Below are 16,534 nucleotides of genomic sequence, written 5' to 3'. Positions count from 1 at the left end.
TCAGTGGCTTGTATCTGTGATCTCGTTCTTTAGGTCAGAACCCATTGCTCATACACATTGTTGAGGGCTGGTATGTAGACCTACTTGTCTATCAACCGGTCAATCTATCCATTTGCCTTTAATCCACCCCCCAGTCATCCATAATCCACCTAACCATTCATCCATAATTTATCCATCCACCATCCTTCCAGTCATACATTTTACCTTTACTCCTCTCTCATAAGACCTTGAGATACTTCTCTTCACCCTTGGTGATTCAGGGATTGTATACAGTGGGACATTTTAAACAGATATCTGCTTTTCTACAACTCTACAATTTTATTTGGCTGTTGCTTTTGTCCATTGTGGCATTTTTATTTTCATTGAAAATATCTAGCAACCTCTACTAAGACATACCTGTACCACTTCTGAAGGGAGGCGTCCAAACTCCTGACCTTATCCCTATGGCTGATGCTGGGCATAAACAAAGTACTTATCCATTCATATATCTACTCAGTTGGGGCTTTCAGGTTTGGGGACTACCCAAAACAGTGTTACTTCCCCATTGGTTCCACACAACAGAAATTGATTTTCGGAGCAGTCACCTTCTTCTGGCACTTTAGGACAATGCTGGTATAAGGTAACCTGACACACCAGACGGACAGTTTCATATATCCGCCACGGAATTATTTCACAAGTCCATCTGGGTAGCAGCTCTTCCAATTTGTTTTCAGAGGCTGGACTTTAAAAAAATCTGTAGCTGGTGATTGGACGACTGTTCTGATTAACACACTCACCACGGACCAATCTACATCAAGCCACGGTATGACGTAGCTTATGTGAGCCGATGCTTCTGAGAAACAATAGATGAACAACTACTGAATCACGAGAAACAGCTGTGAAAAAGGCATTAGACGACAGCTTCCGTTTTTATAAATTTAACTTAAGAATCAAAGGAACGCGGACAAGTACGAAAGTCTGCTGACGTCTCGTCTGCTCCCATAGCTCCCGCCTCTCTTCCCTGATTGGGCCGGTCAGAATTTAGCGGAGTGAAATCGTTGGTCATTGGAGCCTGGCAAGATGGACCTGCAGGAGTTCAGAAACTGAATCAGGCAGGTCCGTCTGCTCTCCAAGGTTAGGTATAAGGTACCACAATAATTTCTTCACTTTCGAAATAAAGCCTCTGTTCACTTCTTTATGTAGTTCTGAGTTTCAATCAATCAACATTTATTTCTATAGCCCTTCACGATTACTAAAAAGGTGCCTGAAGTGCACAACAGCAGTGTCAGAAATATGAATATGAACACAAGCAGTGCCAGCAAGAAAACAAACAAACCACAGAACAGTACATAAAAAACAGAGGAAGGTCTGAAACAGATGCAATATGTTTAAAGCCTTTCAGAGTAGATAAAACTGGATAAAACAAACCATGCACATAAATCAGGATACCCTTAGTCTGATTTAAAAGCCATTCTAAAGTAAGACTTCAGAAGAGTTAATCTGATCTAGTGTATGGCTTCAATTAGTAGAATTCACATGGAAAAAACACTTGAACCAACTTAACCAATGAGATGTCTTAGTGTTTTAACATTCAGCATTTATTTCAATTCGCACTGAGACAGTACTTCTCACACATACTGCATCCACAGAGGAAGGCAAAGCCTCAAAGGTCAGGACAGTTTGGCCCACATTTGTTGCTAAAAGTCAAATGGGTTCACATTTCCATACGCCGGCACAGTGCCAGTATGCCATTGCATTCAGGCATGAGAAATCATCTGAGCCGAGTGTTTGTGTGTCTGTGCTTGCAACCAAACCTGTTGCACAGGCTTGTTTGTGTAATTTGTTTTAGTCTGTGTGGGTTTGAATACATTACCACAAATGGACAAAGTAATCAGTGCCAGGAAAAGCATGAAAATGACAGGACATTTGAAAGTCAATTGTTATTTTATTTATCCTGGAGGATGGGTTGGGCAATGATAAATATCCCAGACAGACATACAACAAATTTATCAGGTGATCACGGCGGGAGATTGAGGAGAAGCAGTTTATTTCCATTCATTTAGAATGGGTGACAGCACACGGAGGACGTGGGGAGACAGCCAGACAAAAAAAATAAAATAGATGAGTCTTGCTGTGTCACGTTGTTCCCCCAAGGGTGGAGATGTCATGAGCTCTGCATTTAATGGAAAAAGATACTTTTTTGGCTCTATTCAAATATCACTCCATAGGGAAAATATCAATAGTACCAAAATGACACTTGCAATACTCTAAGTGATACATTAAGACATTGTCTTCAGCTTTGATATGTGTCTAAGGAGGGGACATTTATCAGAGTTATACTCTGAAGAAAATTTTTCTCTACTCTAAGACCATTAATACAAACTTAAAGAGCTTAGGAGGAGTATGTACTCACATCTTTAATGTATTTCAAAATCATAGCCATACAACTATCCAACAACTGGTTTCTTAAGAAAGTATCTGTCTAATAACTGGGATGATGTTTAGTGAGTTTTATGTCTTAAACTCACATCTCAATGAAAGGAAAATGATGGCATTATTCCAGGGCAATAAATGTATGATGTAAACTAAGAATAATAAAAAGAAAATTTACAAGTTTAAATCTTGGCATTTAACTCCCAGTTCAACAAAAAATACAAGGACAAGATCAAGTTTCCTGCTCCAAAAACATCAGCCTGTTCCTGACATCTTCAGGAACCTTGAGGAATCGTCTTTACGATGGATAATAGTGACAGCTGAGCATGTAGCACACTTTTATGTGCCTTGATTGGTCGGCTGCCTGTCACCCTGAGGCCTTACAACTCATCAGACCTACAGAACTGAGGCTGTCAAATCATTCTGTGACATCATTTAGCACTGGGTGCTCCTGCTGTACAGCAGAGGAAAGGCTGAATGTGCAACGTGTGATACGATCATTCATGGAAATGGGAACATTAGTGAGACTGCTGAATAAAAGACAGATCTGAAGTCTGTATGCAAAATTAAACGTACAAACAAAAGATGTATGAATTACATTTGAATTCAGGTGTAGTTTGATTTGTCCTACCCACACGGCTGACTTACCTCTGGCTGCCAAACAATGAAACTTTATTTTTCTATAACAAAATAAACTTTATTGTCCACAGGGGTTAAATTGTCATGTAGATAAGTGCAGTCCTGCTCACAATCAATACATTAATCATACCAATTTAGAGCAACATGCCTGTTGTCAAATAAATAGAAACAAAGCCGTGTCACTGTGGCATGCCAGTAAAACAACAGATACCAACAAATACGCACTAACAACAGTCTGGTTAAAAATAACCTGATGTGGGCCGTTTTATAACCCAACCGCTGGGTCATTATAGAACCAGCACAGCAGTAGTTAATTTAACAATTTGCCCATTTTAACCCAACAGATGAGTTAAATATTCTACCCAAATGCTGGTTCAAATTAAATACAATGCTCGATTACATTAATTACAAACCAGGGTTTTTTAGCCACATATGCGTAGACCGATGCAAGCATAAAAAATGGTTTAATTCAGCTTCATTTTAGGCATATTAGCCATGAAGCACCAACAGCCAGTCCATGTTGTGGAACGTGGACAACAGGTCTGTTGCAAAGGGTTAAATAAGATAATCCAAACAATAAGTGGTAGACTGTCTGAGCTTCCTGCATGTGCACTACCATAACATACAGCAGGGTTTCATAGCCACTGTGTTCTCTCCTCATTCATGGTTACAAAACACTGTCATAACAAAAAATACTTTGCTGATATTTATGAATTAAAATGCAAAGGAACAGTTATTTTAATGTGAGGGCAGTTATTTAAAGAGTAGGGCTGGGTATTACTAAGAACCTCACAATTTGATTTGATTTCGATTTTGGTTTTTTAGGTTGCGATTTGATTTGATTCAATATTGGCATAAATGCTTTGATTATCAATTTTCATGCCCATGTGAACATATATAGTATGTCAGCTCAAGTTTTGGAGCAATAAAACAACCCTAATGTCAGACTTTAAAGCTGAATGAGCTGGCTTTAAGCTGATGCTGCTGCTGCTTTGGCTGCAATTTTGTTGTTGTTTGGTCTTTTGCGGCCCTCATCCAAACAACATGAATGACACGCACAGCACCCCCTGCTTGCCTGGAGGTGAATGAATTCAGAGGACTTGCTGAATTTATATTGAATTGGGCGAGGAAATATTGCAATGCATTGATTCATTGATAATTTTACACACCCCTATAACAGAGTAATATGTAATATGTAATTGAAAAGGTACTGTGTGACTGCTTGGAGCTTGGAGCCTGACGGGGTGTCTGATTGGTGGAACACATCTGTCGATGTTATGGAGTGATGACATTGCAATTACAAACAACCAAGGTGCTGGGTCAATCGATGTACAGGCCATCCTCAAGTTATGAACAAGTTCCGTTCCTAGAACGCGTCGTAACCTGAAATTCCACATAAGTTGGATTTTTACCCTAGATACCCCCTAAATCTCTAAATAACTATCCAAATGCACGTATTATAGTGATCCTGCTTTCCTTTTTGTGTTCATGATGCGAAAAAGGTGAGGATACCGAGCACAAACACAATCTACACTATTACGCAACTTGAGACAAAGTGGACAATGTTGATGACCGAGTAGCACTGTGTAGCTGTGTGTTCATATGCATCAAAAACTAGTACGTGTCGTAGGAGCTTACGAACAGAGTATCATAAAGTCGTAATGACGCAAGTCGAGGACCACGTAAATTGATGACCACGTATGTAGAGGACCTCTTGTATGTTGGGTTGATGGATTTTTAACCCAGCACTTTGGTTGCATAAAATAATCCAACACTGATATAAATAACCAATTATGGGTTAAACATTTCATAAACCAGCAACTGCGTTAATAAAATAACCCAGCCGCTTTTAGTGTATATGAAACGTGTACCTGGACCGATAGTGGCATACGTCTGATCACTTCAATCTGCATTAACATAGTGCTCTAGTATCAATTTATGGGTTGTCTTACTTTTGCATTAATTTTAATATCACATTGCTTTTACTACAACTATGGTATTTTATGGGAGCATTGCTGTGAGTTTATTTCTACAACCAAATCTGCACCTTTTCCAAGCAAGATTGATATATAAAGCCCTGTGTGTGTGTGTGTGTGTGTGTGTGTGTGTGTGTGTGTGTGTGTGTGTGTGTGTGTGTGTGTGTGTGTGTGTGTTTGGCTACATCACAGCCGTCAAAGGCCATGGTAATACACGTGGGACCTTGATGCTGTTGCTGAAGCGAGAGGAGTGTTTCTGGCTGGACTGATGCAATGAGAGTTGAAGGATGTATACGGTCAGGGGTCAAACCACAGTGCTTATTCCTCCTCCATCTAAAGTGCACAGTGCTTTACACAGACAGCAGGATGTACATGGACATGTATTGGCCAAGGGCATAAACATTCAATTGCCTTCAAAGCAACATAACTCTTAAGAAGAACCACACTGTAGAATTATTTATGTTGGTTGCAGTTTGCTGGGTTTTAAGCCATAAATGAACTGCTAAGGGCCACAAAGACCATAACAAAGATAGTTTCTGTTACATAAACTTGAAGATGGAGTTTAAAAGAAGTATATCTTTGAATGGTTTACTTTTTTTTCTGGTCACACATAGAAAGTTGGAGGATCACCTCAGGGAATACTAGAGGGAGAAACTCCTCTCTTCTCATCAGTTTATGATTGGCAGTTGGCTCTTTTGATGTGACTGCTAATCTTCCCCATGCCTGAGAAGTTGCCTGGTGGCATTAAAGAACAATAAAGCAGCTGTGACACACAAGGTGCTGAGCTCACAGCTCTACACAGATTCATTTCTCCGTCTCTTAGGGAGGAAAAGGGCACAAAATGTGCCTTCTTACCATTCTTGATGCATACCTCAGAAACTTGCTGGAGCACTTCAAGAAGTTCCAGGGAACAAAATATTATATATCATATATACAGCTTCCTTTGTTGCATTAAAGTTTGGTTTAAAAACAGGCCCATCCTTCCCTTTATGCATTTGTCCATTATCCATCCAACCATCCATCAGACAATTGATGTATCTATCCAAACATCGACCGTCCATCAATCCATCAGTTGTCCATTAGTCAATAATTCCATTTATTTGTTCCTAATAAATTAATTTCCCATCCATCCCTCTAATCTAACCAATCATCCATGTATCAGTCAATCATGTATCCCATTCCATGCATCTGCCATCCATCCAATCATTTATCTGTCCAGTATCCATCAAACAGTCATCTATCCATTTGCCTTCAATCGATCGGCCGATCCATTTGTCCACTGCAAATCCAGTCCCCAGTCACTCTGTCCTTCCAGCCATCTTTTCATCCATCCATCTATCCATTTTGTCAATGATCCTTTTGTCCATCAATCCAACCATTGGTCACTTCATCCAGTCATCTATTTATTTCTCCATCCATCCATCCATCCATCCAACCATCCATCCATCCATCCATCCAACCAACCATCCATCCATCCATCCATCCATCCATCCATCCATCCATCCATCCATCCATCCATCCATCCATCCATCCATCCATCCATCCAGCCAGCCAGCCAGCTGTTTACCTATACATTTGTCCATAACCCTCCATTCACCATCCTTTTGGTAACCTATCAGTCCATCAATCTATTCATCTTCAAGTTACCCCAACTACCCCTTTTTATTTACATCTGGCCACATTGCTGTCCAGCCCCTTCTGAAGGGTATTCCCATGCATTATGTAAGGATTAAACAACAAGGAAGCGTGCATTAGACCGTTCTAAGGCATGACGTGGAGTGGGAACACCACGACGCGCAGCGGAGTGGTGTTACTCTGCGGAGCTTCCGAGTTGTTTAATCCGCCTATACCATGATCCCACAAAATGGAAACTTTAAAAGAAATACTGAATAATTGCTGTAAACTTGCTAAATGTGCTCAAATATATGAACTATTTCTTGTTAGTCAACCAAAAAAGTTTTTTTTGTCTTAGCAATCGTTGTCAAGATAAAAGCAAAATTCAACTGAATGTTCCCGTTGATTGTGCAATTATTAAAGACACTGGCGCGTTTACCTTGCTGGCAGGTATGCTTCTGAGTCATTTGCTGAGCCCGTAGACAGAATTTCGCTCCAATTCTTCCTGTCATAGAGACGGGGCCCAGTAGGAGCGCAGGCTGCTCTCGCATGCGTTGAAATGTGACGCGTTGCTATGGTAACGCGCACAGCGGAGTGATACAATGGTGATTTAACTTGCTGAACTAACTGTCAACTGGCGTGCATTAGACCAATCTAAAGCACGCCAGTTGACATTGGAATTTTCACTGACCATGGTATAACAGGCCACATAGGTTATTTGTTTTTCCAGAAAACACTGGGGCTGTATCAGACTTTGGAAGCACTTGTAAAACCTCCTAAGAGAGATGCCCATGGCGGTGTTTTTGTCAGATGCCTGAACCACCTTAACAAGTCTTTATGGCCGCTTGTATTCTATTTAACAAGCTTTGCCTATTAATCAAAAGAATGATCATGTGAGGGTTGGAGCATGTATATTCATTTAGGAGTCTGTACAAAATCAGTCTGTGCCCACAATTCCCAAAAATGTAGGAGAGTTATACACTTCTGACTTTAAGTTTCAAAGATTTAATTACAGAACACACAGGAGAAATAACAATGCATATTTTTAAGATACTTGGCTTCAGCACTCTCTGCTTTAATGTCAAAATGACAGCCTGGCAGAACAAGCGCCCCAAAGCAGGCAATGCTATGGGTTTAGTGAAACAGAATTAAAGGGATATCTTAAAAGAAGCGTAAATCCTATTAGAAAGTCTTCACACTCTAGCTTTAGGTAGTATACACAAGCAAAACAGCCATAAATAGTGTAGAAATACTGTTTTGCCTATGGTCACGTGCAGCCCAATGCATGAGTGCTCTCTGCAAACAAATACACACCACTCTGTTTCACCTGTGGGCATCAAAAAATCTGCACCCAGACTGTGCATTATTTTTTAATCCAGAGCAATCGCACACACTGTACATCTGGCACCAAGGTGCTTTATCACATCCGACTGCTCAATAACAGCCACAGTCGGAGACACAATGCCAGAGAGGCCATTGCAATCGTAGACTGTGATATGGTTGAAATGCATTAATTTAGCCAGGGCAGATGTGACGCACAGATGCACAGAGTGGTTTATCATGATGGCTTCTCCATCCCTATTGTTGTTGATGAAAAGAAAAGTGACTTATTCAAGTGGAAACTAAAAATAAAACCTCCTGATGATATACAGCTTGCCTCTCATAAGGTCCAAGTCAGAAAAAAAGCAACTACTGAGCTCTCAGGTTTTAAAGCAAGGTGGAAATTCTCAGAATATCTTGGAAATGAACTCATTGGCACCCCATGTGAGAAATTAAGTGTGTAGAGCAATGTAAAGACTGCATCCCTGTGGGCTAGTCATGGTCAAACACACATGATGAATTTCAATATATCCAGCTGAGCATTAATTATGAATCACCTGCCTTGTTGGCTATGCATCAACTGAGAGGAGACAAACTAAGGCGTATTGCTTGGTGGGTGCATGTAGCCGAGAAAAGCGCTTATACAGCACATGAAAAGTGTGATGGTGGCATGTTGTGTTTGCGTGGGAGGAGGAGCATGGATTTACTCTATCATCTTTGAAAAACAATAAACCCATGAGTGTACTGGAAGGAACATGGGGGTTGTTCTCATTATGTGTTGCTTCCCTTGTGGTTTTGGTGCAGCCCCCATCTGATACATTGCTTTTTGATTGATTATGTATAGAATTTCAACCGCAGTAATATTATTCATGGGTTCTGATGTGCATCTGTCACAGCTAAAACTACAACAAAAGCCCGAAAGATTTCGGGCGTTTAGGAATAATCAAAGTGCAAGACCGATCCCCAAATAATCCAATGGCACATGCACATACATAGGCATACATTAACACATAACCTCACACTGGGCAGTGGATGCCTGGGTGGCAGAGAGCACATCAGTCACACCACAGGCATTCATAAATGTTGAGCAGGCCAACCTAGAAGGTGGCATGACATTATTCCAACTCATTACCGTCAACCTTGAGTAGTGTAACACGACAAGATTCATCTTGAAGCTTGTTAATGATCTATTTTTACCAAGGTAATCCTGCTGGGAAATGGGGACAGTAGGTGCCCAGTGGCGTGTCTGTAACGAAATAAAAGCGGGCTGTGGAACAAACAGGGTGGTCACAGAGTTAGAAGACCAAGGAATCATATTTTTTGTATTGAGAAAAAAAAAAAATCACCAAGGTTCCTCTCTCATCTGACTACCTGGGAATAAGAGGTAAGCATAGAGTACACTATATTTTGACTGAAGAAGTATAAAGAGTAAGCATTGCAAGGAAAAATCTGCTGGGATTCATCATCTTAATCTATGTACACATTTAATTTACAGCGACACCAACAGAAAACTCATTGTGTAATCTAAATAAGTTAAAACTCACTTTTGTAACAGTGGGGATGATGTGTCCATAACTGTTAGAAACAGAATCAGTAAAAAATGAAATGTTTAGTTGAAAGTAGTACTAAGATTACAGTATAGTTTTCAACTTCATTGAAGTCCATCTAAAAAAGAGTTTAGGCCTAGAAAGTAGTAAGAAGTTCTTGTGATGTAATTTTCTCTCTGCATGGTACAATTTTAACTAGAGCCCGACCGATTAACCGGTCGGGCCAATTAATCAGGCTGATTATGCCTGTCACCGATTAATTGACATCGGCCAAAATGTAGCCGATTATAAAAATTTTTGCTCCACGGAAATTTTGTCACTCCTGCTCCTGTGTGTCTGTGTGTTGGGCTGCACACTGCCCGAGTGCCCGCCCCCTCCGTCCACCATTATCTAATGTACGACTATAGAATGAGGTTTTAACATTGTGTTAGTTGCTTTTTTTGTGAGATAAACAGAGATAAACGCTACTGTTAATTCACACATCCACCATTATCTAATGTAAGACGATGATTCAGGGTTTTAATGTCGTTTAACTTGCTCATTGTGTGTTTATATTTTTTATTTTTTTTATACTTACTGTGAAAAGTTTGACTTATTTATTAAAGGTGTTTACAGTTTGACTTCTTTATTTATTGCGTTTACAGCTTGTTCTTATTTATCATTGGTTTAAACTACAGTTCTTATGTTGACAGTTTTATAATTTAAGTTCCTTGTTTTAATTTAATAGTGTTCTGTCTCTGTCTTGAATCATATGAGTATTATAATGATTTGTGATTATATACAGTATATATCCCGTGTATATCAATGAATTTATTATATATATCAGCCGATGTATCGGATATGGGTTGATTTATCGGATATCGGCCAATATATCGGGTATTGGCTTTTTTTTTGCCCCGAGTATCGGCATCGGCATCGGCCCTAAAAATCCCATATCGGTCGGGCTCTAGTTTTAACCTGTGTCTGTGCAATCAAACTGTGTTCATGTTATGGTTTTTGGTTGTGAGTGTCAGCCTAAACAGTGAATTCTACTATCGAGTTATGTCTGTTTTCAGGGGCTTGAAGATTACAGTCACCATTTCTCCAGATTCTCTGAATCTTTTACTGATATTCTGTGTCAATGATGTGCCCCTAAATGATCGACAGTGGAGAAACACTATGCTAAAATATGTGAACTTTACTCCAACAGTCTTTCTCATATTGTTGCACCTCTTTTTATCTTTACTTTGAGGAGATAAAGCCTCACATTAACCCTGTTAGGGCATTCTGGTTGGAAGATGCTGCTTTTAATGTTTTATTTTTTATTTTTATTTATTTATTTATTTTTTTTTAAGTGTTGTGCATTTTTTTAGTGTTTGTTGTAACTGTGCTATTACATAAGAGTTATATTTCTTCTCTACTTTGTCGCTGAGATAAGTCCTGTGATTTTTAGATTTTTTCTAAACTAAGGAACATATATATATATATATATATATATATATATATATATATATATATATATATATATGTATGTATATATATATATATATGTATGTGTGTGTGTGTGTGTGTGTGTATGAATCAGGGTCATCAGCATACCTCATTTCTTGTGTAAAATAACTTCAATCACCAGTTTCCTTTTTAGCATTCTGCTGTTCTCCAGTCAGCTTCAAATAATCAGTGTTCAGGTAACGATTCTAAGAGCGCATTACAATGACTCCATGATGTGTTGTACCAGTATTGCATCATTATTCCAACCTAGTTCTCAGAAAATTCTTCTTCTATGAAATAACAGCATAAATGAAGAAATGGATATGTGCTGTTTTGCTAAATGGATAACTGAATCACTTGAGGCAAGTGTCCCAGCGTCCTCTTAGAATAAATAACTTAAAGGCTTTAAATTGATGTTCAGGTTTCAGCAAAGTGGGCTTGTCAAACTACTTTTCGTTGTTTTCACTCAGCAAGGCAGTATAATGAATTTAGTTCTGAGAAGTGTAACTCTGCAGCAGCAGCAGCAGCAGCAGCAGCAGAGTCTCAAACAGCTGTTATCAATCCTGTTTTTGAACATGGAAAGTTCACAGTCACAGGCAGATTGGTCTGTCTGTTCCAGCATGAAGATCAATACTTGAATTTACTTTCACAAGACCAGCTTTTTTGATACAGATGCAGATTTAGTCCATAAAACCTGATATAAACAGCAAGGCACATTTTTCTAACTGATAGAACGTACAAACATCAGCTGCAACAGTATAGGACATTTTTTTCAGGCCCCGAAAAACATGTTTGAAAATGAAAGGTACAGTTTCTTAATGAGGGTTTTCATGAAAAAAGAACTTAGCTTTGGTTATTAATTGCTTTTAACTAGTCATGTCAGTTATATTAACAAGAGTCCATGTCATATGTTGACGTGGGTCTACCCTTACCTACAGGCCTAACCACTGACCAAATCTACAGTGAAGAGGGTATAAGAATCAAAAGAGGTCAATTCGCATGGCACCTTTTTTTTATCTTACTTTCCTGCAACTTTGCACTCCAACTCCAACTCCAACTCCAACCTTAATGTGGTGGACTGTTATCCCAAGCATTTTTAAACTCCCGTGAGGGGTTTACAGTTGGTTGAGAAAAAATACCTCAACATACGGTTTATTAAGCCCCTTTATGGACCACAAAAGCAAACCATCATCAGCATAAAGATTGAAAATGTATCTATTTTTCATGCCTGAAACCACTGCTGGTGGTAGGTTTCAGATAAATCAACAACAACCAAAAGTTCCTCACAGGAGCTTTAAGTTAGTGTCGAAGAACACACCCAGCTTAGGGGCTACCTCTGCTCCACCATTAACTGAGCAATCCGTCTTGCACAAAAAAGACTTGGATTCATATATTTTAAACCCTGAGGCCTCCCTTAACAGACATCACACTCCTGTTATACAGAGTTACTCTGTAAGAAAAATATGACTGTGACTGTAGATACTGTAGAACGTTTTTAAAAGATTTAGAATAAGATACAATGAATCACGTGATGGTCTTTGACACAGGAACTAAAGCTGGGACCCTGAGTCAAAAGTGATCCTCCTCACAGGAGGATGGGACGGGATGTTGAGCGCGCTTGCTCAGCAGGAAAGCCATCAGGTTGAAGTCTAATCTGCTGATCCAGGAGATCTGCTTTATCCCCTACATAGCAGAGGTTACTGTAAACTTAACGTTACTGAAAAATAAATCATAGGAAAAAGTAAAGGGTGTGAACTTAAGCCAGTACCATCACTATTTCCCTGTTCTATAGAAAAATTTTAAATTCATTTTCCAAATACTTGAGTTTTTTTTTTTATTTTATTTGAGAAATGATCAAAAATGATGAAAAGTTAGTCTGAAATATGAAAACCTAAGAGTTAGCTGTCTGACCAAGATGATCAAACTCTGAAACTGCTCTGTGTGTAGAATCAAGTGCTATTCAACCAAAGTATTTAAGTATTCATAGTGGAGGCCGGGTCACCATTAAATGAATCACTCCTCACACTGTAAGTAGCGCTTGTTAATTGGCTTTTTGAAGAGACCCTCCAGTGAATAATAGCACAATCTTTCACTCTGCAGGCCTAGTTAATTCAAAAATGTGTCATTAATTTGGGTCACCAGTTTTCAATGAACATTTGTAAGGGTTCTACTCAGAACCAAGTATCTAAACTCACATCTGTTCATCTTGTAGATTTAATTCCCCTCGACATCACAGCGGAGTTCATTCCCAGCTGACTTTAAAGACACTGGCCTCACATGGTATGTTAGACTATATGGCCTTTAATAAGTGGGAATTTAACTCCCATTTGTGAACAATAAAAGTGACTGTTAATAATCCTCCAAAGCATATCTAACTCTCTCCAGAAGACTGAGCACGGTACTGTGATGCCTGAGAGCTGATATGGGGTGCTAAGACCTGCCTCACAGTCAGAATCAGTCTTTTAAATTTCAGAGATCTCTGCAGGTCAGAGAAGCTCTTATAAAAACAAGCAAAATCTTGAACCAAAAGCACCATCACCCACTGACATACAGACGTGATTCTTTACCAAGTGGCAACATCCGGTTTTAAAAAAACGAAGCCTATGTAGAAGTACTACATTTCCTGTTGATTGAGAATCTGCTGGAAGCTTGCTGCAGAAAGACCAGAAGCCACGTACAGATCTAGCCCCCCCCCCAAAAAACTAGACTTTAACGGCATTACAAAGCATATTTAAAGCCTAGTTCAAAAAACAACATGGGTCTGCAACGCTGATTTTTGCTAATGGGACAATTGGATTTTTTTTCTAACTCAGCGGTTTAGAAGTTATTAGGATGGTTTGGTTGTTCAATCAGAGACATTACTTAGACCCTGTAGCTGTTCAAAACGAAGCTCAAAGCCGGTGTCTTAACCAATGTGGATGCGTCCGCGGATTAGTTTCATTTCACGGTATCAGGAAAAGACGGGTTTTATACAGTCTATGCTCTTGCCAAGGCTTTTATTAATTTAGAAACAGATAACCAATGTTTTCACACAACTTTTCCTCGTTGAAGTGACGATGTAATGTGTTTATTTGGCGTTGCATAGAGTGATACTTTAAAATGTGACCAAAAAAGCAAACTCAATTTGTACTGTAGTCAAGTCTTCAAGACAAAAGCCAGATCTTGCTTCTCATTTTAACTCCATTTGCACTGTTAGACTTAAACAAAGTGTCATCAAAATTTAACTACAAACTGGCAAAAGTATAAAATGAGACTATTTGAGTAGGCTATTACTCAAAAAGCCCTCACAGTGTATAGGCTTGTGAAACCATTAAGGTTAGAGGTGGTATTTCTAAGGAAGAAAATAACACACTTCAGCATCGTAGCAATCATTTTTTTATCCCCCACTGTGTGAACTGGATGTGGTATTTCATGGGATGCTGACTGTATTGATAGGGACAGTTCTTAGCAGTATAGGCACATTATCTAAGTAAAAACAGTATACATCTGAAAATGCAAGCTGAATTGAAAACAAAAAGAGGGGGAACCACTTTTACTAAGATTAAAAATTCACACACAACCAAAAATGAAACTGAGACGTGCCTCAAAATATCGAGTTGGAATATGCGCACAAATAGAAAAAGATATGAAGAAAAAGCAGGAAAAACACAAAGAAACGAGGGCAGGAGAGATACAGAGAGAGAGAGAGTGAGTATCACCTTCTTGGTTATTTGTGACAGTCTCTCCACAGCCTCCTCCCCCTCCTCTTCCTCCTCCTCCTCCTCATCTCTTTCTCACCACTTTTCTCCATTTCTCCGTCTGCTCAGCCGCTCTTTCCGCGCTCTGTAACATCTCTCTGCTTCTCCTTCTGCTGCGTTTGTTTTACTTTGACTCGCCATCTTTGACATGCTGCTCACGTGAAGCCCGCCAACTCATGAAGAGAGTGGATAGCGCGTGAAAACCGGAAAGAAAACATAAAGCAGGCAAATGCTCCAGCGGGGAATAAGAGGAGAAACTACGCTCGTTTGCATCTTTCATTGAGTGCCTTGGCTTGAACGGAGCAACAGTATGGATCTGTCATTCATGGCTGCGCAGGTGAGATATTTTCTGAAACACTTTTCTTCCCCTCAATATTTCCCATTGATTTGAGGGGCGTGGCTGGTCAACAAGTTCCTGCTTTGACTAAACCACACTTTGAATCTGCCTCAGCACTCTTTATCAAGAAGCTTAGATAAGAGATTTTTTTTCCCACCTTGGTTGAAATAGCAGTATTTATTTCTTTTATGTTGTTAAAAGGTCTGAAACCTTGTATTCCTGCATTTTATGAAACTTAGTTCCCTTTGACTTTCCTACATATCTTTATAAAGTGTATCAGGCTTTCAGTAGCTCTGTCTGACTTGGAAATGCTTTACTGTTATATCATACCAACACCTTTTAAACACGATTGAATTCTCTCAGTTTAAATAATTTTGGCTTCCCTCTATTTGACAGTTAAGTGCAACCAGTGTGATTGAATCATCCTAATAAATCACTTAATTTGGTTTCATAGAGGCGATGTGTTATTGCGCATCTGTTGGACATGTGATTTGTTTCCATTAGGAGCTGATCTGCTGTTTCTCCTTTCCCCTCACTCTGTCGGGCTGCTCATTTGGTTTGTCTGGTGCCATCTACTTGGCCATTTTCTGTGCTGTTAAACGGTCCACAGCGTTATCTGAGCTGCCAGTGGCTGTTCTGCAGGCCAGACTTAGCCAAATGCACCCAAATCTTTTTAAATCAAGGATCCCTAAATAGAAAGGTATCCGAGCATGGAGTGGACTGAGAATACATTTCAGCTCCTGATCTGAAAGGTAGGGGGGTAATAATGTGGTGTCAGCATTAATCACTACCATTTTGCAAACTTTCAGTGAGAGCAATTATCACTTTGTGTTGATCGACATCACACAACAGTTACAAAATGAAGTGATTTGTGGTGTTGCATTTTTAGACACTTTGGTTTGCGGTATTTCTCAAAGCTTGTATGAGTGAGAAGGGTCAGGAAAGTCCTCTGGTGTATTTTAATGAGGGGTCTGAGAGGTTAGTCTGTTTCTGGAAAAGCTTGGCTGAATTTATAGTGAGGAGTGTAAGAGGTTGTATCTAGTTCAGGAGAAGCCTGTGACCCAAAGCCTGACCTTCAAGATATAAGCATAATCTAACCCCTGGGAGAAAGAGGAATTACACTGTAGGTTGTAGAGTGAAAGGACACATTAAGAGACTTCAGTTAGGAGCTCATATTGGTTACTGATATTTACAAGGAGAGTGGTTGAATGCTTCAACAAGAGCATTTGGGCAGCAGTTCAAGAGTCTTTTAATATTTAATTATAGGCATATTTAGACTAAATGGTGGATTAAATTAGTTTAACAGCTGCAGAACTTACAGAAGTGGTATAATGAAATCAAATTTAGGTAGCAGAATGTGCTGCTAAAATGTGACCTGTGCATAAAGCATCAGTCACTTCCATGTACAACTGGTGGAGAATACATAAATCTGATGAAATGATAACTTTTCAGTGAAAAGTTGTTTAATTTCTTTTTGATGTG

At 39.4% G+C, this 16,534-nt stretch overlaps 1 protein-coding gene across 1 annotated transcript in view; it reads left to right on the top strand.

Moving 5' to 3' along the window:
* Positions 1-14,704: 14,704 nt before the first annotated feature.
* LOC141806070 (uncharacterized protein C14orf132-like) overlaps positions 14,705-16,534 on the top strand; it is a 35,981-nt gene continuing 34,151 nt past the window's right edge. The window contains exon 1 of the mRNA XM_074691296.1: positions 14,705-15,052. Coding sequence (XP_074547397.1) covers positions 15,026-15,052 — 27 coding nt within the window. The 5' untranslated portion in view covers positions 14,705-15,025. The remainder of the gene's footprint in view (positions 15,053-16,534) is intronic.

Source organism: Halichoeres trimaculatus, unplaced genomic scaffold (genome assembly GCF_033239565.1).
Source record: "Halichoeres trimaculatus isolate MK-OKI-2021-1 unplaced genomic scaffold, fHalTri1.1 fHalTri1_scaffold_17, whole genome shotgun sequence".
NCBI lineage: Eukaryota > Metazoa > Chordata > Actinopteri > Labriformes > Labridae > Halichoeres > Halichoeres trimaculatus.
Note: the sequence above shows the minus strand (reverse complement) of the source record. Positions and strands in the feature narration are given on the sequence as shown.